Source organism: Orcinus orca, chromosome 2 (assembly GCF_937001465.1).
Source record: "Orcinus orca chromosome 2, mOrcOrc1.1, whole genome shotgun sequence".
Lineage (NCBI taxonomy): Eukaryota > Metazoa > Chordata > Mammalia > Artiodactyla > Delphinidae > Orcinus > Orcinus orca.
Genome location: NC_064560.1, coordinates 87,448,140 through 87,470,042, shown reverse-complemented (window position 1 = coordinate 87,470,042; position 21,903 = coordinate 87,448,140). Strand labels below are relative to the sequence as shown.

At 36.9% G+C, this 21,903-nt stretch overlaps 1 protein-coding gene across 11 annotated transcripts in view; it reads right to left on the bottom strand.

The window, feature by feature from the left end:
- MYO9A (myosin IXA) overlaps positions 1-21,903 on the bottom strand; it is a 271,227-nt gene that overhangs the window by 64,040 nt on the left and 185,284 nt on the right. For 5 of the 11 annotated variants that reach the window (XM_033439985.2, XM_033439989.2, XM_033439991.2 and 2 more), the window contains 3 exons: positions 20,434-20,533; positions 19,703-19,918; positions 1,258-1,370 (listed from right to left, as the gene is read on the bottom strand). In XM_033439985.2, the coding sequence (XP_033295876.2) occupies positions 1,258-1,370; positions 19,703-19,918; positions 20,434-20,533 (429 nt within the window). The remainder of the gene's footprint in view (positions 1-1,257; positions 1,371-19,702; positions 19,919-20,433; positions 20,534-21,903) is intronic. The other 6 variants (XM_033439988.2, XM_033439990.2, XM_049705839.1 and 3 more) reach the window with 2 other exon arrangements.

Genomic DNA, 21,903 nt, shown 5'->3' with positions numbered 1-21,903 from the left:
CCAGAAAATAAATCTCCTGTTTTCTGCTAGGATTGGGGAAGACCAGTCAGCCAGATGCTTCTTTCTCAGTTTTACCCAGTTGGTTTAGGATTCAACTTTCTCCTATCTATAAAGACATTTAAAATTTGTCTATCTACTTTTAGGATTCCACGTTTTTATTATTGCTGTCTCCTGTTTTATTACTGCTGTCTCCTGTTTTATTATTGCTGTCTCCTGTTGTTTTTGTCCTGTATAGGTTTTGTTATTTTAGGAGGATGTGGAAATTAAATTTGTATAGTTAATCTGCTATCTCCACCTGTATGTTTTTTCTATGTTACATTTTGTTTCCCAAAATTTGATCTCCAGCATAATCTGCTCTAGATTTGGGTTACCTTGGATTATGCCTCTACAGTCATTGAGAAACTGATCTTTAATAGGGTTATGAACCAGATAGATTTCAATGAGATATTCAAATGTTCAGTGAGGGCCCAACTGCCTTATGTAACACGGTAAGGGACAAAGACATTTTTTTTTTTTGAGCCTTCTTTTAATTAATTTATTTTTATTTTTGGCTGTGTTGTGTCTTCATTTCTGTGCAAGGGCTTTCTCTAGTTGTGGCAAGCGGGGGCCACTCTTCATCGTGGTGCGCGGGCCTCTCACTGTCATGGCCTCTCCTGTTGTGGAGCACAGGCTCCAGACGCACAGGCTCAGTAGTTGTGGCTCACGGGCCTAGTTGCTCCACGGCATGTGGGATCTTCCCAGACCAAGGCTGAAACCCGTGTCCCCTGCATTAGCAGGCAGACTCTCAACCACTGCTCCACCAGGGAAGCCCAAGACATATTCTTGGTAAATAAAAACTTCATATACTCTCCTAAAGAGAACAGAGTTTTTCCTGAAACTCTTTTCCAGTTCCATTTGTAAAACACTTAACTCAGAACAGAATCCAAGTCCAAAACTGGAAAATATTTTCAGTCTAATCTGGTCTAATCTCTTTTCTTTTACAACCAAAAATCCTAAGTCATATAATGATGTAAAGACTTTGCCCAAATCACAGTGCTAAACATATAAAAAGACAAAGCTCATTATATATATCTGAATTATTTATGCTACTGTCACACAGTAGGTACTTAGTATTTGTTGAAAAATAAAGTTCAAAACTTTCAAAATTGATAGCTATTCTATCAATTATGCTTTTAAAAAGATGCTCAGTATTTAACTATGGTCTATTAGTAAATAAAATTATATTATCCCTATTAACAGTCAGTGTATGCTTTATACCTTATATCTGAATCTGAAGCCTTCTGTCTCACTGCCAACTTCGTAATCTCTCCTTGAGACATGGTCTTATGAAGCTTTGCTTCTTCATCAACTGAGGAAAAACGCTGTGATGTCTGTAATAATTACATATGTAAAGACCTTAAAACCAAGTAATTATATCATAGCACTGTAATTAAAACTCAGGTTATAGAATTATTTGAGAATTACACCTATTAAAAACATTCAAAAATACATTCATATTACTCCGAGATGCATTAAAATAAAAAAACCTACTAAAAACTCCGTTAACTTCATACAGTAATCTGAAGTAAAGAGAACTTGGGTCAATGAAAATGCTAAACAGGACCTACAAGCTCATGTTTTCCAACAATTTAACAAAGAATATCAAGTAGGGTGAAAGAAAAAAAAGAACATCAAGTGGAAAAGTAAGAAAAAAATCAAAACCATCTAAAGATAGAGACAAAAAATCCAGGACCTGATAAATCTAGAATACTAAGCATAGTTTTTCATACCTTCTTTTATTTGTCCCTAAAAAGATGATAATTATTTTTATGGCTAACTTGCTACTATAGATTCTTATATCCAGTTAAGGATTTAAAAGATCTAGAACACAGGAAGATAAGAAAAACTAAAAGACCAAAGAATAAAATATCATTATACTCACTAATGGTCTAAATTATGAACAACTTACATAGCTATAAAAAGGACCTGAATTTCAATTGATAACTCTTGCTCCATTTGTTTACAATGTGCCCCTTTAAAGACAATACCATTTGGAGGACAGAATTTCTTGTTACCTATTCAAGTAATTTTTCTAATATTTCATTTTTATACAGTCATAATCTTTTCTTTAACCTTTTGGTCTGCATGACTATGACCTTATCAACAGAAATAGCAAATATTCTGAGCTGCTAAATTTAAAGAACAGACTTCTGCTTCTGGCCAAGATGGAGTAACAAGAACCTGTTCTATACTCTTGCCTGAAACAACGAAAAACAAAAACAAAAGAAAACAAAAACTTAGACAAAATAATATGAAACAGGGACTTCACTGGTGGTGCAGTGATTAAGAATCCACCTGCCGACAACCGGCTGTTGACGGTCCTGTCTTCATCAGTGGGGTGACTCCAACAAAAGGCTAGAAGTGTGAACCTCAATACCAGCAGAAGTGGAGACCAGCCGTGTGGCTGACAGGGTCTTCCTGCTCCGGCCGGGTGTCAGGCCTGTGCCTCTGAGGTGGGAAAGCCAAGTTCAGGACATTGATCGACCAGAGACCTCCCAGCTCCACGTAATATCAAATGGCGAAAGCTCTCCCAGAGACTCCATCACAATGCTAAGACCCAGCTACACTCAACAACCAGCAAGCTACAGTGCTGGACACCCTATGCCAAACAACGAGCAAGACAGGAACACAACTCCACCCATTAGAAGAGAGGCTGCCTAAAATCATACTAACGTCGTAGACACTCCAGAACACCAGAAAGACAAGATCCAGCCTCATCCAAGAGAACACAGGCACCAGTCCCCTCCACCAGGAAGCCTACACAACCCACTGAACCAACCTTAGCCACTGGGGACAAACACCAAAAACAACAGGAACTATGAACCTGCAGCCAGCAAAAACGAGACCCCAAGCACAGTAAGTTAAGCAAAATGAGAAGACAGAGAAACACACAGCAGATGAAGGAGCAAGGTAAAAACCCACGAGACCAAACAAATGAAGAGGAAATAGGCAGTCTACCTGAAAAAGAATTCAGAGTAAGGATAGTAAAGATGATCCAAAATCTTGGAAACAGAATGGAGAAAATACAAGAAACATTTAACAACAACGTAAAAGGACTAAAGAGCAAACAAACAATGATGAACAACACCATAAATGAAATGAACAATTCTAGAGATGGAATCAATGGCAGAATAACTGAGGCAGAAGAATGGATAAGTGAACTGGAAGATAAAATAGTGGAAATCACTACTGCAGAGCAGAATAAAGAAAAAAGAATGAAAAGGATTGAGCACAATCTTAGAGATCTCTGGGACAACATTAAATGCACCAATGTTTGAATTATAGGGGTCCCAGAAGAAGAGAAAAAGAAAGGGACTGAGAAAGTATTTGAAGACATTATCATTGAAAACTTCCCTAATATGGGAAAGGAAATAGTCAATCAAGTTCAGGAAGCACAGAGACTCCCATACAGGATAAATCCAAGGAGAAACACACCAAGACACATATTAATAAAACTATCAAAAATTAAATACAAAGAAAAAATATTAAAAGCAGAAAGGGAAAAACAACAAATAACATACTAGGGAAACCCCATAAGGTTAACAGCTGATCTTTCAACAGAAACTCTGCAAGCCAGAAGGAAGTGACAACACATATTTAAAGTGAGGAAAGGGAAAAACCTACAGCCAAGATTACTCTACCCAGCAAGGATCTCATTCAGATTCGACGGAAAAATTAAAACCTTTACAGACAAGCAAAAGTTAAGAGAATTCAGCACTACCAAACCAGCTTTACAACAAATACTAAAGGAATTTCTAGGCAGGAAACAAAAGAGAAGGAACAGACCTACAATAACAAACCCAAAACAATTAAGAAAATGGTAATAGGAACATACATATCGATAAGTACCTTAAATGTAAATGGGTTAAATGCTCCCACCAAAAGACACAGACTGGCTGAATGGATACAATAACAAGACCCACATATATGTTGTCTACAAGAGACCCACTTCAGACCTAGGGACACATACAGACTGAAAGTGAGGGGATGGAAAAAGATATACCATGCAAATGAAAATCAAAAGAAAGCTGGAGTAGCAATACTCATATCAGACAAAATAGACTTTAAAATAAAGACTTTTACAAGAGACAAAGAAGGACACTACATAATGATCAAGGGATCAATCGAAGAAGAAGATATAACAATTGTAAATATTTTTGCACCCACCATAGCAACACCTCAATACATAAGGCAAATGCTAACAGCCATAAAAGGGGAAATCGACAGTAACACAAACATAGTAGGGGACTTTAACACCCCACTTTCACCAAGGGACATATCATCCAAAATGAAACTAAGTAAGGAAACACAAACTTTAAATGATAAATTAAACAAGATGGACTTAATGGAATTTATAGGACATTCCATTCAAAAACAACAGAATACACTTGCTTCTCAAGTGCTCATGGAACATTCTCCAGGATAGATGATATCTTGGGTCATAAATCAAGCCTTGGTAAATTTGAGAAAATTGATTATCATATCAAGTACCTTCTGCAACCACAACACTATGAGACTAGATATCAATTACAGGAAAAAAATCTGTGAAAAATACAAACACATGGAGGCTAAACAATACACTACTAAATAACCAAGAGATCACTGAATAAATCAAAGAGAAAATCAAAAAATACCTAGAAACAAATGACAATGAAAACACAACGACCCAAAATCTATGGGATGAGGAAAGGAACCAAGATGGCAGAGTAGAAGGACGTGCTCTCACTCCCTCTTGCGAGAACACCAGAATCACAACTAGCTGCTGGACAGTCATTGACAGGAAGACACTGGAACTCACCAAACAAGATACTCCACATCCAAAGACAAAAGAGAAGCCACAATGAGATGGTAGGAGGGGGGCAATCACAGTAAAATCAAATCCCATAACTGCTGGGTGGGTGACTCACAAACTGGAGAACACTTATAACACAGAAGTCCACCCACTGTAGTGAAGGTTCTGAGCCCCATGTCAGGCTTCCCAACCTGGGGGCCCGGCAACAGGAGGAATTCCTAGAGAATCAGACTTTGAAGCCTAGTGAGAATTGACTACAGGACTTCGACAGGACTGGGGGAAACAGAGACTCCACTCATGGAGGGCACACATAAAGTAGTGTGCGCATCGGGACCCAAGGTAAGGAGCAGTGAGCCCAGGGAAGACTGAACCAGACCTACCTGCTAGTGTTGGAGGGGCTTCTGCAGAGGCAGGGGTGGGGACAAGGACACTGACAGCAGAAGTTCTGGGAAGTACTCCTTGGAGTGAGCCCTCCCAGAGTCTGTCATTAGCCCCACCAAAGAGCCCAGGTAGGCTCCAGTGTTGGGTTGCCTCAGGCCAAACAACCAACAGGGAGGGAACCCAGACCCACCCATCAACAGTCAAGTAGATTAAAGGTTTACTGAGCTCTGCCCAACAGAGCAACAGTCAGCTCTACCCACCACCAGTCCCTCCCATCAAGCCTCTTAGATAGCCTCATCCACCAGAGGGGAGACAGCAGAAGCAAGAAGAACTACAACCCTGCAGCCTGTGGGACAAAAACCACATTCACAAAAAGATAGACAAGATGAAAAGGCAGAGGGCTATGTACCAGAGGAAGGGACAAGATAACACCCCAGAAAAACAACTAAATGAAGTGGAGATGGGCAATCTTCCAGAAAAAGAATTCAGAATAATGATAGTGAAGATGATCCAGGACCTCGGAAAAATAATGGATGCAAAGATCGAGAAGATGCAAGAAATGTTTAACAAAGACCTAGAAGAATTAAAGAACAAACAAACAGAGATGAACAATACAATAACTGAAATGAAAACTACACTAGAAGGAATCAATAGCAGAATAACTGAGGCAGAAGAATGGATAAGTGACCTGGAAGACAAAATGGTGGAATTCACTGCTGTGGAACAGAATAAAGAAGAAAGAATGAAAAGAAATGAAGACAGCCTAAGAGACCTATGGGACAACATTAAACACAATAACATTCGCATTATAGAGGTCCCAGAAGGAGAAGAGAGAGAGAAAGGACCCAAGAAAATATTTGAAGAGATTATAGTCGAAAACTTCCCTAACATGGGAAAGGACATAGGCACCCAAGTCCAGTAAGTGCAAGTCCCATAAAGGATAAACACAAGGAGAAACATGCCAAGAAACACAGTAATCAAATTGTCAAAAATTAAAGACAAAGAAAAATTACTGAAAGCAGCAAGGGAAAAACGAAAAATAACTTACAAGGGAACTCCCATAAGGTTAACAGCTGATTTCTCAGCAGAAACTCTACAAGCCAGAAGGGAGTGGCATGATATACTTAAAGTGATGAAAGGGAAGAACCTACAACCAAGATTACTCTACCCTGCAAGGATCTCATAGAGATTCGATGGAGAAATCAAAAGCTTTACAGACAAGGAAAAGCTAAGAGAATTCAGAACCACCAAACCAGCTCTACAACAAATGCTAAAGGAACTTCTTTAAGTGGGAAACACAAGAGAAGAAAAGGATCTACAAAAACAAATCCAAAACAATTAAGAAAATGGTCATAGGAACATACATATCGATTATTACCTTAAACGTGAATGGATTAAATGCTCCAACCAAAAGACACAGGCTTGCTGAATGGATACAAAAACAAGACCCACCTATATGCTGTCTACAAGAGACCCACTTCAGACCTAGGGACACATACAGACTGAAAGTGAGGGGATGGAAAAAGATATTCCATGCAAATGGAAATCAAAAGAAAGCTGGAGTAGCTACACTCATATCAGATAAAATAGACATTAAAATAAAGATTGTTACAAGAGACAAGGAAGGACACTACATAATGATCAAGGGATCAATCCAAGAAGAGGATAGAACAATTATAAATATATATGCACCCAACATAGGAACACCTCAATACTAAGGCAAATGCTAACAGTTATAAAAGAGGAAATCGACAGTAACACAATAATAGTGGGAGACTTTAACACCTCACTTACACCAATGGACAGGTCATCCAAAATGAAAATAAATAAGGAAACACAAGCTTTAAATGATACATTAAACAAGATGGACTTAATAGATATTTATAGGACATTCCATCCTAAAACAACAGAATACACATTCTTCTCAAGTGCTCATGGAACATTCTCCAGGATAGATCATATCTTGGGTCACAAATCAAGACTTGGTAAATTTAAGAAAACTGAAATCGTATCAAGCATCTTTTCCAACCACAACACTATGAGACTAGATATCAATTACAGGAAAAGATCTGTAATAAGTACAAACACATGAAGGCTAAACAGTACACTACTTAATAACCAAGTGATCACTGAAGAAATCAAAGAGAAAATCAAAAAATACCTAGAAACAAATGACAATGGAGACACGCTGACCCAAAATCTATAGGATGCATCAAAAGCAGTTCTAAGAGGGAAGTTTATAGCAATATAATCCTACCTTAAGAAACAGGAAACATCTCAAATAAACAACCTAACCTTGCACCTAAAGCAACTAGAGAAAGAAGAAAAAAAAAACCAAAGTTAGCAGAAGGAAAGAAACCATAAACATCAGATCAGAAATAAATGAAAAAGAAATGAAGGAAACGATAGCAAAGATCAATAAAACTAAGAGCTGGTTCTTTGAAAAGATAAACAAAATTGATAAACCATTAGCCAGACTCATCAAGAAAAAAAGGGAGAAGATCCAATTCAACAGAATTAGAAATGAAAAAGGAGAAGTAACAACTGACACTGCAGAAATACAAAGAATCATGAGAGATTACTACAAGCAACTCTATGCCAATAAAATGGACAACCTGGAAGGAATGGACAAATTCTTAGAAATGCACAACCTACCGAGAGTGAACCAGGAAGAAATAGAAAATATGAACAGACCAATCACAAGCACTGAAATTGAAACTGTGATTAAAAATCTTCCAACAGACAAAAGCCTAGGACCAGATGGCTTCAGAGGCGAATTCTATCAAACATTTAGAGAAGAACTAACACCTATCCTTCTCAAACGCTTCCAAAATGTAGCAGAGGGAGGACCACTCCCAAACTCATTCTACGAGGCCACCATCACCCTGATACCAAAACCAGACAAAGATGTCACAAAGAAAGAAAACTACAGGCCAATATCACTGATGAACATGATGCAAAAATCCTCAACAAAATACTATCAAACAGAATCCAACAGCACATTAAAAGGATCATATACCGTGATCAAGTGGGGTTTATTCCAGGAATGCAAGGATTCTTCAATATATGCAAATCAATCAATGCGATAAACCATATTAACAAACTGAAGAAGAAAAATCTTATGATCATCTCAAGAGACGCAGAAAAAGCTTTCGACAAAATTCAACACCCATTTATGATAAAAACCCTCTAGAAAGCAGGCATAGAGGGAAGTTACCTCAACATAATAAAGGCCATATATGACAAACCCACAGCCAACATCATTCTCAATGGTGAAGAACTGAAAACTTTCCACTAAGATCAGGAACAAGACACGGTTGCCCACTCTCACCACTCTTATTCAACATAGTTTTGGAAGTTTTAGCCACAGCAATCAGAGAAGAAAAAGAAATAAAAGGCATCCAAATAGGAAAAGAAGAAGTAAAGCTGTCACTGTTTGAAGATGACATGATACTATACATAGAGAAACCTAAAGATGCTACCAGAAAACTACTAGAGCTAATCAATGAATTTGGCAAAGTAGCGGTATACAAAATTAATGCGCAGAAATCTCTTGCACTCCTATACACTAATGACGAAAATTCTGAAAGAGAAATTAAGGAAACACTCCTATTTACCACTGCAACAAAAAGAATAGAATACCTAGGAATAAACCTATGTAAGGAGACACAAGACCTGTATGTAGAAAACTATAAGACACTGATGAAAGAAAATGAAGATGATACAAACAGATGGAGAGATATACCATGTTCTTGGATTGGAAGAAGCAACATTGTGAAAATGACTCTACTACCCAAAGCAATCTACAGATTCAATGCAATCCCTATCAAACTGCCACTGGCATTTTTCATAGAACTAGAACAAAAAATTTCACAATTTGTAGGGAAACACAAAAGACCCTGAATAGCCAAAGCAGTCTTGAGAAAGAAAAACAGAGCTAGAGGAATCAGGCTCCCTGCCTTCAGACTATACTATAAAGCTACAGTAATCAAGACAGTATGGTACTGGCACAAAAACAGAAATACAGATCAATGGAACAAGATAGAAAGTCCAGAGGTAAACCCATGCACATGTGGTCACCTTATTTTTGGTAATGGAGGAAAGGATATACAATGGAGAAAAGACAGCCTCTTCTATAAGTGGGGCTGGGAAAACTGGACAGGTACATGTTAAACTATGAAATTAGAACACTTCCTAACACCATACACAAAAATAAACTCAAAATGGATTAAAGACCTAAATGTAAGGCCAGACACTATAAAACTGTTAGAGGAAAACATAAGTGGAACACTCTATGACATAAATCACAGCAAGACCTTTTTTGATCCACCTCCTAGAGTAATGGAAACAAAAATAAAAATAAACAAGTGGGACCTAATAAAATTTAAAAGCTTTTGCACAGCAAAGGAAACCATGAACAAGATGAAAAGACAACCCTCAGAATGGGAGAAAATATTTGCAAATGAAGCAATTGACAAAGGATTAATCTCCAAAATTTACAAGCAGCTCATGCAGTTTAATATCAAGAAAACAAACAACCCAATCTGAAAATGGGCAGAAGACCTAAATAGACATTTCTCCAAAGAAGATATACAGTTTGCCAACAAACACATGAAAGGATGCTCAACATCACTAATCATTAGAGAAATGCAAATCAAAACTACAATGAGGTATCACCCCACACCAGTCAGAATGGCCATCATCAAAAAATCTACAAACAATAAATGCTGGAGAGGGTGTGGAGAAAAGGGAACCCTCTTGCAGTATTGGTGGGAATGTAAACTGATACAGCCACTATGGAGAACAGTATGGAGGTTCTTAAAAAACTAAAAATAGAACTACCATATGACCCAGATATCACATTACTGGGCTTATACCCTGAGAAAACCATAATGCAAAAAGAGTCATGTACCACAGTGTTCACTGCAGCTCTATTTACAATAGCCAGGACATGGAAGCAACCTAAGTGCCTATCAACAGATGAATGGATAAAGAAGATGTGGCACATATATACAATGGAATATTGGAATATTACTCAGCCATAAAAAGAAATTAAATTGAGTTATTTGTAGTGAGGTGGATGGACCTAGAGTTTGTCATACACAGTGAAGTCAGAAAGAGAAAAACAAATAGTGTATGCTAACACATATATACGAAATCTAAAAAAAAGAGAAAACGTCATGAAGAACCTAGGGGCAAGACGGGAATAAAGACGCAGACCTACTAGAGAATGGACTTGGACACATGGGGAGGGGGAAAGGTAAGCTGGGATAAAGTGAAAGAGTGGTAGTGTATATATGGGCATATATACACTACCAAATGTAAAATATCGATAGCTAGTGGGAAGCAGTCACATAGCACAGGGAGGTCAGCTCGGTGTTTTGTGACCAGATAGAATGGTGGGATAGGGAGGGTGGGAGGGAGGGAGATGCAAGCAGGAAGAGATATGGGTATATATGTATATGTATAACTGATTCATTTTGTTATAAAGCAGAACCTAACACACCACTGCCAAGCAATTATACTCCAATAAAAATGTTTAAAAAAAAAGATGTTACACATATATACAATGGAATATTACTCAGCCATAAAAAGAAATGAAATTCAGTCATTTGTCGTGAGGTGGATGGACCTAGAGACTGTCATACAGAGTGAAGTCAGAAAGAGAAAAACAAATAGCGTATGCTAACACATATATACGGAATCTAAAAAAAAAAACATGGATCTGAAGAACTAGGGGCAGGACAGGAATAAAGACGCAGACATAGAGAATTGACTTGAGGACACAGGGAGGGGAAGGGTAAGCTGGGACAAAGTGAGAGAGTGGCATGGATATATACACTACCAAACGTAAAATAGCTAGCTAGTGGAAAGGAGCCACATAGCACAGGGAGATCAGCTCAGTGCTTTGTGACCACCTAGAGGGGTGGGATAGGGAGGGTGGTGGGAGACACAAGAGGGAGGAGATATGTGGATATATGTATATGTATAGCCGATTCACTTTGTTATAAAGCAGAAACTAACACACCGTTGTAAAGCAATTATACTGCAATAGAAATGTTAAAAAAAACAAAAAAAAAGAATCCACCTGCCAATGCAGGTGACATGGGTTCAATCCCTGGTCCAGGAAGATCCCACATGCCGCGGAGCAACTAAGCTCATGCGCCACAACTAACGAGCCTGCAGTCTAGAGCCCGTGAGCTACAACTACTGAGCCTGTGTGCTGCAACTACGGAAGCCCACGTGCTTAGAGCCTGTGCTCTGCAGCAAGAGAAGCCACCATTATGAGAAGCCCACGCACTGCAACGAGGAGTAGCCCCCACTCGCCACAACTAGAGAAAGCCCAAGTGCAGCAATGCAGACCCAATGCAGCCAAAAAAGAAGAAACAGCAGCTATCAAGATAATGAACAGTTAACCCTGAGAGAGCAAAAACTGGGTAGAAATGAAAGTAGAGTTGAATGAACTCATGAAAGAAATAAAAAGACAGTAAAGGTCTTTGGTGGCACAGTGGTTGGGAGTCTGCCTGCCAGTGCAGGGGATGTGGGTTCAGTCCCTGGTCCGGGAGGATCCCACGTGCTGCAGAGCAGCTGTGCCCGGGCAGCACAGCTGTTGAGCCTGCGCTCTGTGAGCCACAGCTGCCAAGCCCACGTGCCACAACTGCTGAGGCACAACTGTGTGGCTGGAGCCTGTGCTCTGCGGCTGGAGAGGCCACCGTGGTGCGAGGCCCCTACTTGCTGTGACTGGAGAAGGCCTGCGTGCAGCAGCTAGGACACAGCAATCAATCAATTAATAAGAAAGTGAAATGAAGATTAACTTATGAGACGCCTAAGGGAGAAAAAGCACAAATGGAAAATTTAAAGGGGACAAAAGCAGGAAGATAACAAAAAAATATAAAATGATATAAAGAAACAAGGAAAAATGGTCAGAGAGAAGGTAGTTGAAATGGACGATAGGAAAAGAAAAATACTTGTTTGTAATTGCAATCCCTAAACAAGAAGAACAAAACAACAGAACACAATATTTAAAACTATCATCCAGTAAAACTTTTCAAAAATAAGGCAAGACCAGAATTTGCACATTGACAGAGTCCTGCAGATATACAGGATAATTAATCTGTAATGATCGATTTAAAGACATATCTTAAACTTTAAATATAAAGAAGAAACTCTGAAGGCATGCAAGTAAAAACATCAAATAACTTATAAGGGCAAGAGATTTAGACTGGTAACAGACTTACCAACAGTAACAAATAAAGTAAGACAACAATAAAATAGCACTTTCAAAAAACTCAGAGAAAGAAAATATGAATCAAGGACTTTATATGTAGCCAAGATGTCCCTTCAAACATCAAGGCCATAGAAAGATCTTGGGGAATTCCATATTGATGGCCCTTCGTAAGTAATCTACTAAGGGGAAGAGCTTCATCCAACCAAGAGATAAACAGGGAAACTTCTGCAAAATATTTGAAGTGATAATTAATACATTTAATAATAGATCAAAAACAAAGGTAGGGACTACAGTGAAAGAATCATATATAAAATTACATGTTCTGACAAAGTAGAAATAAAAGCCTAAAAAATAGGAGTAGAAGGGAATAGAGACTAGAATAATTCATCAACAGTTGTGTCACAATAGGTGAGAATTAATATTATTTATTTTAAAATGACTAATTAGAGTATAATTGGTTAAATTAAAAAATATTAAAGGCATTTTTAAAAGTTATATATAAAGGTAAACAATCAACAGAACAAGAACACAACCTCTCCTAAACATCAAAAGAAATTAAAAAAATAAAAGATCAAAGAAAAGTAACATAAACACAGAAAATTTAACATAATAATAACAAAATTATAAGAAAGAGTGGAGAATTAATCTATCAGTTACATTAATAAATATGGATAGATTTAACTCACCTATTAAGGAAAAATTTTTTAATTTGGCTCACAAAGCAGGGCCCAACTATACTGCACAAAAAAACACACCTCTAAACAAAAGGATCCAGAAAAGCTAAAACTAAAGGGGTGAGCAAAAGTATTCTAGGCAAGTGGAAATAATAAGAAAACAGAGGCTGTGATATTATTATTTATGTAGGATTCAAGCAAAAAACATGGAATCTGACAAAGGACACTTCTTAATACTAAAAGCCACAATTCACAATGAATAACAGGAGACGTTAACACATTCTGTATAAGACAGATCAAAAATAATAAGGACGTAGAAGGCAAACAACGTAATTAATAAGGTAGAGCTTACAGATATATATTGAAATTTTATACTCTGAATAGAGAATATACTTTCTTATCAAATACAGGTTCAACAAATAACAAGTATTGGCAAGGATGTGGATAAAAGGGAACCCTCGTTCACTGTTGGTGGGAATGTAAATTGGTATGGCCACTATGGAAAACAATATGGAGGTTCCTCAAAAAATTAAAAATAGAACTATGATATGATCCAGCAATTCCACTTCTGGGTATTTATCCAAAGGAAAAAAACCACTGACATAAGATATATGCACTCCAGTGTCCACTGAAGTATTATTTACAATAGACAAGCTATAGAAGCAACCTAAGTGCCCATCAATAGATGACTGGATAAAAAAGATGTGGTATATATAAACAGTGGAATATTACTAAGCCATTAAAAAAATTAATTATTGTCATTTGAGACAACATGTACGGATCTAGAGGGTATTATGCTAACTGAAATAAGTCAGTCAAAGACAAAAACTGCATGATCTCACTCATATGCAGAATCGAAAAAACAAAACAAACAAACTGAACAAAATGAAAACAGACTCATAGATACAGAGAACAAATGGGTGGTTGCCAGAAGGGAGGGGGGTAGGAGAGGTGGGCGAAATATGTGTAGGGGATTAAGAGGTACAAACCTCCAGTTTAATAGTAAGCAAGTCATGGGGATGTATATACAGCATAAGGAATATGGTCAGTAATATTATAATAACTTTGTATGGGGACAGATGGTTACGAGACTTATCATGGTGATCATTTCATAATGTATGCAAATGTCAAGTCATTACATAGTATATCCAAAAGTAACATAATATTGTATGTCAACTATATTTCAATTTAAAAAATGCACATGGTACATTCACAAAAACTGATCATATACTAAGTAATGAAGAAAATACCAGTAAATATGATCAAACAGAAGCATCATAAAGTCTTTCATCAGAATACAATAAAACTAGAAACTAACAAAAATTAAAAAACAAAAAAGGCTCTTCATCTGAAAACTCAAAAATTTTTATTAAACAAGTTTTGGGTAAAAAAACTAAAATTACAGATTTTCTTAAAAAATAATAAATCCTTTACATATTAGAGTAAACAAGATACATCTGAAGTGTGATCAGAGGAAAAACCATAGCCTTACAAACCTGTATCGATAAAAATATATAAATGAATTAAATTAACCACTCAAAAGCTAGAAAAATAAGAAAGTAAACCAAAAACAGCATAATAAAATAAATAATAAAGGTAAAAGCAGAAATCAGTGGAGAAGGAAAAAAAAAGTAGGTATGATAAATAAACCAAATCCTGTTACTTTGGAAAAAATTAACAAAATAGACAAACGACTAGGTAAGGGAAAAAAATCTACAATATAAGAAATGACAAAAGGGAAATAACGATTGAAACAGAGAATTTTTTAAAATCATGAGACTACTTTCCAGACCTCTAGGCAAATAAATTATTAAAGTTAGCTGAAATGGAAAAAACTAGTTGCCAAAATTGCCCCCATTAGACAGAAAGCTTTAAAGACTAACTTTCCTAGAATAGAGGAACTTATAATAAAAGAATTATGTCACAAAAAAGTATCAACCCCAGATGGTTTCATAGGGAAATTCTACCAAATCAAACAGTGGAGAGTCGCAATGCTATGAACTGTCCCTGACTTTTGGGGGGAATAAAATACACATATTAATACTAAGTGTATGGAGTTCCCTGGTGACCTAGTGGTTAGGATTCTGGGCTTTCACTGCTGTGGCCGGGGTTCAATCCCTATTTGGGGAACTGAGATCCTGCAAGCCGTGTGGTGCAGCCAAAAAAAAATCAATAAAAAACCGAGAACAAAACTGAAAACCAGAAAGATCTAACAGGCTTGAAGAAATTAAACAAAATCAAATAGAAAACAGTATATTAAAAAATAAGTAAATACCAAGAGTATTCAATAGTGTGGCTGCTGTCCTGGGGCCACCAATCTAAACTTTTTATGTCATAAACTTTGTTCAATTCAGCTGGTTTTCCAACTTGTAAGACCCTCAAAATCACCAGCCTAGGCCCTAAAATACTATAAATATCCTTTCCTGACTTCCCCTTTCTGAGAAATTACTAAGACCTGGTCAAGATGGATTTTCCCTTACTGTAAAATAAGCTATTAAATTTAGCCTTGATAAATGTTTTTCTTCTGGCAGTTTTTTGTGGAGTGGATAGTAAAGAGAAGGAAAATTCAACACAGATAAGGATTGAAGAGTATCTCAGAGAAAAACAAACAGAAATAGGAATATAAGAAGTATAGGAGTTTTGGGGGGAAATGAAAAACTTAGTTTTAGCATACTGTAGATAAAGTCAACAAATTCTGGAGAGCTATTTGGGAGTCATACCCATGGAGATGATTGCTTTAAGTCTAGCGAATGGTAGAAGAAACTATACAGAGAAAACTGTTACCTATACCAATCCTACAGATAAGTGACAGAAATGATTTTATTAACTCATTCACCATCCAGATGATTCAGAGACTAAAAGACGATATGAAAGCCACCTTAAAAATATTGCTTAGCAGTAATATTCCATTGTATATATGTGCCACATCTTCTTTATCCATTCATCTGTCGATGGACATTTAGGTTGCTTCCATGTCCTGGCTATTGTAAATAGAGCTGCAATGAACATTGTGGTACATGTCTCTTTTTGAATTATGGTTTTCTCAGGGTATATGCCCAGTAATGCAATATCTGGGTCATATGGTAGTTCTATTTTTAGTTTTTTAAGGAACCTCCATACTGTTCTCCATTGTGGCTATATCAATTTACATTCCCACCAATAGTGCAAGAGGGTTCCCTTTTCTCCACACCCTCTCCAGCATTTACTGTTTGTAGATTTTCTGATGACGGCCATTCTAAACAGTGTGAGGTGATACCTCATTGTGGTTTTGATTTGCATTTCTCTAATTAGTGATGTTGACGTTCTTTTCATGTATTTGTTGGCCATCTGTATGTCTTCTTTGAAGAAATGTCTATTTAGGTCTTCTGCCCATTTTTGGATTGGGTTGTTTGTTTTTGTGATATTGAGCTGAATGAGCTGCTTGTACATTCTGGAGATACATGTACCACAGTGTTCACTGCAGCACTATTTACAATAGCCAGGACATGGAAGCAACCTAAATGTACATCAACAGATGAATGGATAAAGAAAATGTGGCACATATATACAATGGAATATTACTCAGCCATAAAAAGAAACGAAATTGAGTTATTTGTAGTGAGGTGGATGGACCTAGAGTCTGTCATACAGAGTGAAGTAAGTCAGAAAGAGAAAAACAAATACCATATGCTAACACATATATATGGAATCTAAAAAAAAAAAAAAAAGGTTCTGAAGAACCTAGGGGCAGGACAGGAATAAAGACGCAGATGTAGAGAATGGACTTGAGGGTATGGGGAGAGGTAAGGGTAAGCTGGGACGAAGTGAGAGAGTGGCATGGACATATATACACTACCAAATGTAAAACAGATAGCTAGTGGGAAGCAGCCGCATAGCACAGGGAGATCAGCTCAGTGCTTTGTGTCTACCTAGAGGGGTGGGATAGGGAGGGTGGGAGGGAGATGCAAGAGGGAGGCGATATGCGGATATATGTATATGTATAGCTGATTCACTTTGTTATACAGCAGAAACTAACACACCATTGTAAAGCAATTATACTCCAATAAAGATGTTAAAAAAATAAAACATGGGAGGTATAAAAACTAAGTGAAAGCAGCATACAGAGACTAAACAGTTATTCAAATGGCAGAGTTAAAAGTAGGAAGTTTAAAAAAAACATTAAAGTCATAAGGAGGGAAACTACTACTCTCACCTCAACTCCTCCACAGCAGGTAACAACTAATTAACAATTCACCAGCTCAGGAGGTAATGCTTATCAAATCCCCTTCAGGTAATTCATTTCTAACTGTCTTTATCTCATTAGATCAGTTATTTCACAACTGGAAAGGTCAGTGGATGGCTTCCTCGAAGACAGACACACTTCTTAGCAAATGTCAGTTATTAAAATCACTTTGTCCAGAGAAAAAACAAAAACTATCCAGTTTTTTAAAAAATCATGTGTCCAGAAAATCAAGCCCATTTAAAATCCTGAAGATATGTGGATTTTGAGAATTCAGTAGATTCCATTTAGAAACAATTAGACTTCATTTTTCACAATATCAGATAACATTGGAACATGGCATATTTTCAAGATAAACAAACAGAAACACACTTTAAAACTGTCCCTACCCTTCCCACCCCCAACCCCAGCAAGTATCTATCAGTACATTCTAAAAAGCAAAGCTTCTTCATGCAAGTGTTCACCAGAAACAACCACCACCACCTATTCCTAAAATAGCTAGTGATGAAACAGAAGGACAGTGAGAAAGCTGGCGAGGTGACTAACACACTGTGCAGGAGGGTGCTCTACAACTACTGGCATGCAGTGACCGTCAAGCAGGTGAACAGAATCACAGGCAGAGACTACCAGCTAGAACCCTTAAAGGGGCTGAATGCTCCAAGCAGAAAGCCCAACTTCCTGGTTCATCTCAGTAATTCTCAGTGAGAAAGAATTCTACCACCAAAAGGACTAAGGTTTGTAACAAAGGAAACTCTCAGGAACAAAACAGCAATTATAAATGCTAAATTCTTCAACAAATGAAAAATCTATGTACACTTTGGAGAATAATTTAAGCATGTTCCCTATTTACACTAAAAATATATAGCAGCGCTTTTCATTAAAATTAGTTTGCTCCATTACATAATTTCATCTTTAACAACTAAGCATATGATAGAGTATATTTCATTATTTATAACTCAAAAACAGGGCACCTCCAAACTGGAGTTATTTTATCCTACACTGAAGAGAACGCTTTGGTTCTAATTATATATATCAATGGATATACAGGCTGCAACTTTTACAGTCCTACAGTTTGGCTCAGGGTAATGACTCATTTGTCTAATTAGAGAACTGGTCATGCATTTTTCTATTTTTGTTGTTGTTTTTATTTTTCCTTTCTTAGAATATCAATATTATCATTTAAAAACTGGGTCCATCTCCAATAAAAGATAAAGACAATGAGAATATTCTGGAACTTAGCAAAAGTTTTAATTAACTAGGTCTTTGGAACAATCAAATAGCTTTTAAAACAGCTCAAAGATAAAATATTTAATGAGTCAAAAGAAGACCATCCTAAAATGTTTCTCCCATAATGAACAGATACTAAAGAAAAACATTAGAGACCCAACTTAATTAAGGATATGCACGGAAATAAAATGCATATCATTCCACCTCCTCAGTGATAATGTTTTAGTACATAATAGACATACAGGGTACCCATATTGTATTTTCCAGGACAATTCCAAAATCAAACACTTTATACCCATAAACATTTGTACTTATCAAACTATATATGCCTAATTTGGGCTAAGATATGATAATAGTTATTTTCTTAATGCAGCTTTATTCAAACATAACTCCAATGTTGTAATTTGTGATTAAGACAAATTCACATTATCTATAGCCTTTTAGTTGGCTTGGTTGGCCCAGGAAGACATTTTTGGCATTGCTTATTAAATTTTTAAAAATTCATGTTTATTTTCTATTACTAAAAAATGCAGAGGGGAAGCAAGTTTAAAGCCAAAAAGAAAAGAAAAGAGAATACCATTTCAGTTAAAAGCTACTGGATTATTTTTTATATACCCAATTCACTAGACCATGGAGGGATCAAGAAACTATGACCAGCAGGTCAAATACAGCCCCATTGCCTGTTTTTGTAAATAATTTTATTGGAACATAGCCATGTGCCTTTGTTTACTTATTGCCTATGGCTGTTTCCACTCTACAGTAACAGAGTTAAGCAGTTGCAACAGAGACTGTATAACCCATAAAGTCTAAAACATTTACTATCTGGCCCTTTACAAAAAAAAATTTTGAGCCTCCCTGCTCTAGACCTTTTAAGATATAACACAGAAAACTCCTACATTAGTGCTAAGTTAAATAACTTTAATATTTTTTGCCTAATTTATGATTTGACATATACTGTTAAAGTGCCCTTTATCCAAGTCCTTGTAAATTAAGGTTTAGCTTTAGTTGCTTTATTCACTGAGGTTTCCCATGTACAAACCGTTATACGGAGAAGAAGCTGTGAAGGTTAGCTTTAGATTAGCAAAGACTATTCCCATCAGATTTGCTTGTTGCCTATTTTTCTTATATTGCTATAAAATTACCATTTCGGAGTCACTGTGAGAGGCCTGACCCAGGCCGGGTGCAGGCCCTAGCTCAGAGTGAGAAGCTTGGTCAAGGGAGAGAAGGGGCTCAATAATGTCATCGTAATCATCTTCCTCTGTATCCCCCTCCCCATCGGCAAAAGTACCTCTAGTCAAGAAATCGGAGCGCGTCCGCGCCATTCGAGCTTTCTTTTTATGGGCCGGTCTGGCAACCTGCTTGACCAAATGATAAAACAAATAACACAAAAATGTTTTGTTTTGGTTTTTGGGAGACGATGCCAATGAAAGACATCAGAGAGCTCATGAATTTCTTGAAACATCCCCTCCACCCCTGTGCCCTTTCCACTAGAAGTGACAGCGATAACCAAAAGCAATCCATATTCATTACTCTGGACAAAGAATAAGAATGGAAGCTAAATCTATACTGTTCTTCTCCATAGCCAAGGAAGTCATCTTTCACTGCCATAATGAGTCACCAAAGTCACTTGCATAAATTGCCTTCTTTTCCTCAGCAACTTCTTTTTTGTAAATATAATCTGGATTTTTAGGCACCCTTCCCTGCCTGAAGTACTCCTCTCTAAGTGTAACAGACTTAACTCACGGCTTCTTTCTCTATAAACACTTGGGAGTAAATGAGTAGATGAGGTGCTCTACCTACAAGAATAATAATTTCCAAAACAGCGTGCACCTATTTTGCATAGAAGATAAATAAAACAAAAGTCAATACTTACCTCTCTTTGGCCCGGCCCAGTTAACTTCACAGGTTTCCAAGCTGGTTCATCTTGTTTATGGAGTTGAGGATTTCCACTGTTTAAGGCTTCCTTGGTGACACTTAGGATAAAACAACAGGATTACATTTCAGTTCCTAGCAGATATCTCATGGCAGCAGTCTTAAAAGTACAGCATGAAATATAGTCTAACAAGTCAGGTCAAAGAAATGGATTTGATAATGAGAAAGGGAAAATACCAAATCCCCAAATCTTTAGAATCAGTCTCAGAAGAAGGGGCCTTTACTCTAATCATTATAAAATACCTGATAAGTAGCCACCCAGTGATGAGTACCTCATTACTTTGTTTTATACTGAGATGGTCCTATTGATAAGCAAATTTTCATTCTGAAATCTCTCTGTAGCTTTCATCTGTGGTCTTAGTTTAAAATTTTTAGAATAAAATCAACACTGGCAGAATAAGAAATTGTCATCAAGCTAAAAGAAGTATGCCCCAAACCATAAAGATGGTATAGTGTTAGTCTGTGAAAATTTAATTCTGCTTGAATAACCACATGATATGACTGCTTTATCATTAAATTCTCTGTAGAAATGAATGTCTGTGTCTGATGAAAATCTGAACAGAACCTGTACTTTTATGGCCCCAATTATCTATATTAACTCAGAACCATGAGTCTTAAAATTTATCAATAACAGGACTGTAAACTCACTGAAAATCATATCTTACCTTCTAGCATACTGCTGGGTTTAAAGTAGTCACTAACTTATAATACCATTTGGCAGAGTAATTGCCCTTGCATTCAAAATCTTCCACTTAATTTTATAAATGAAGGCCTAGGTTATCTTGTCCTTTGCCCTATGCAATAATCCCTAAACAAAGCTAATTAGATGTCAATCTTTCTGATAGCTATAAAGCTTCTCAGAGATCTCCCTCTGACCAGTGTACAATCAAGTCCAGCAATCCTAGGTTGTCCTGAATAACCCTTTTGGTTATTAAAAATCTCTCTTGCCACAGTTGAGCCATTTACCTTCGATTTTTTTCTCCAAAAGAGAAACAATTAATAGGACCTTTGATAGCACCTGACCACCCTAACTAACTTTTAAACTCACAGCATTTTCTCTAAGTTTCTCCATGATTTCTTTTTTGTTCTCCCTTACTAACCAGCTGAAGACTAAGATGTACTTATCACCACTATGGCATAGAAAGGACACTAATCTAATGTTACTTCCTAATCATGACATCCAATGCTCATTTCTAAACAGGAAACTCAAATTCTGGTCTCAGCTGTTTCTCTAAATATGTGACCTTATACAAGTCCTTTCACCTCCACGGGCACCAGTGACCTCATCTATAATATGTGGGAACTGGACTAGATATTATAACTTAGAAACACTAACATTTATGATTCTATAAAATGCTAATGTTTCTAGTATTACTTACAGAACAAGAGAAGATGTGAAGTATGAATTTTA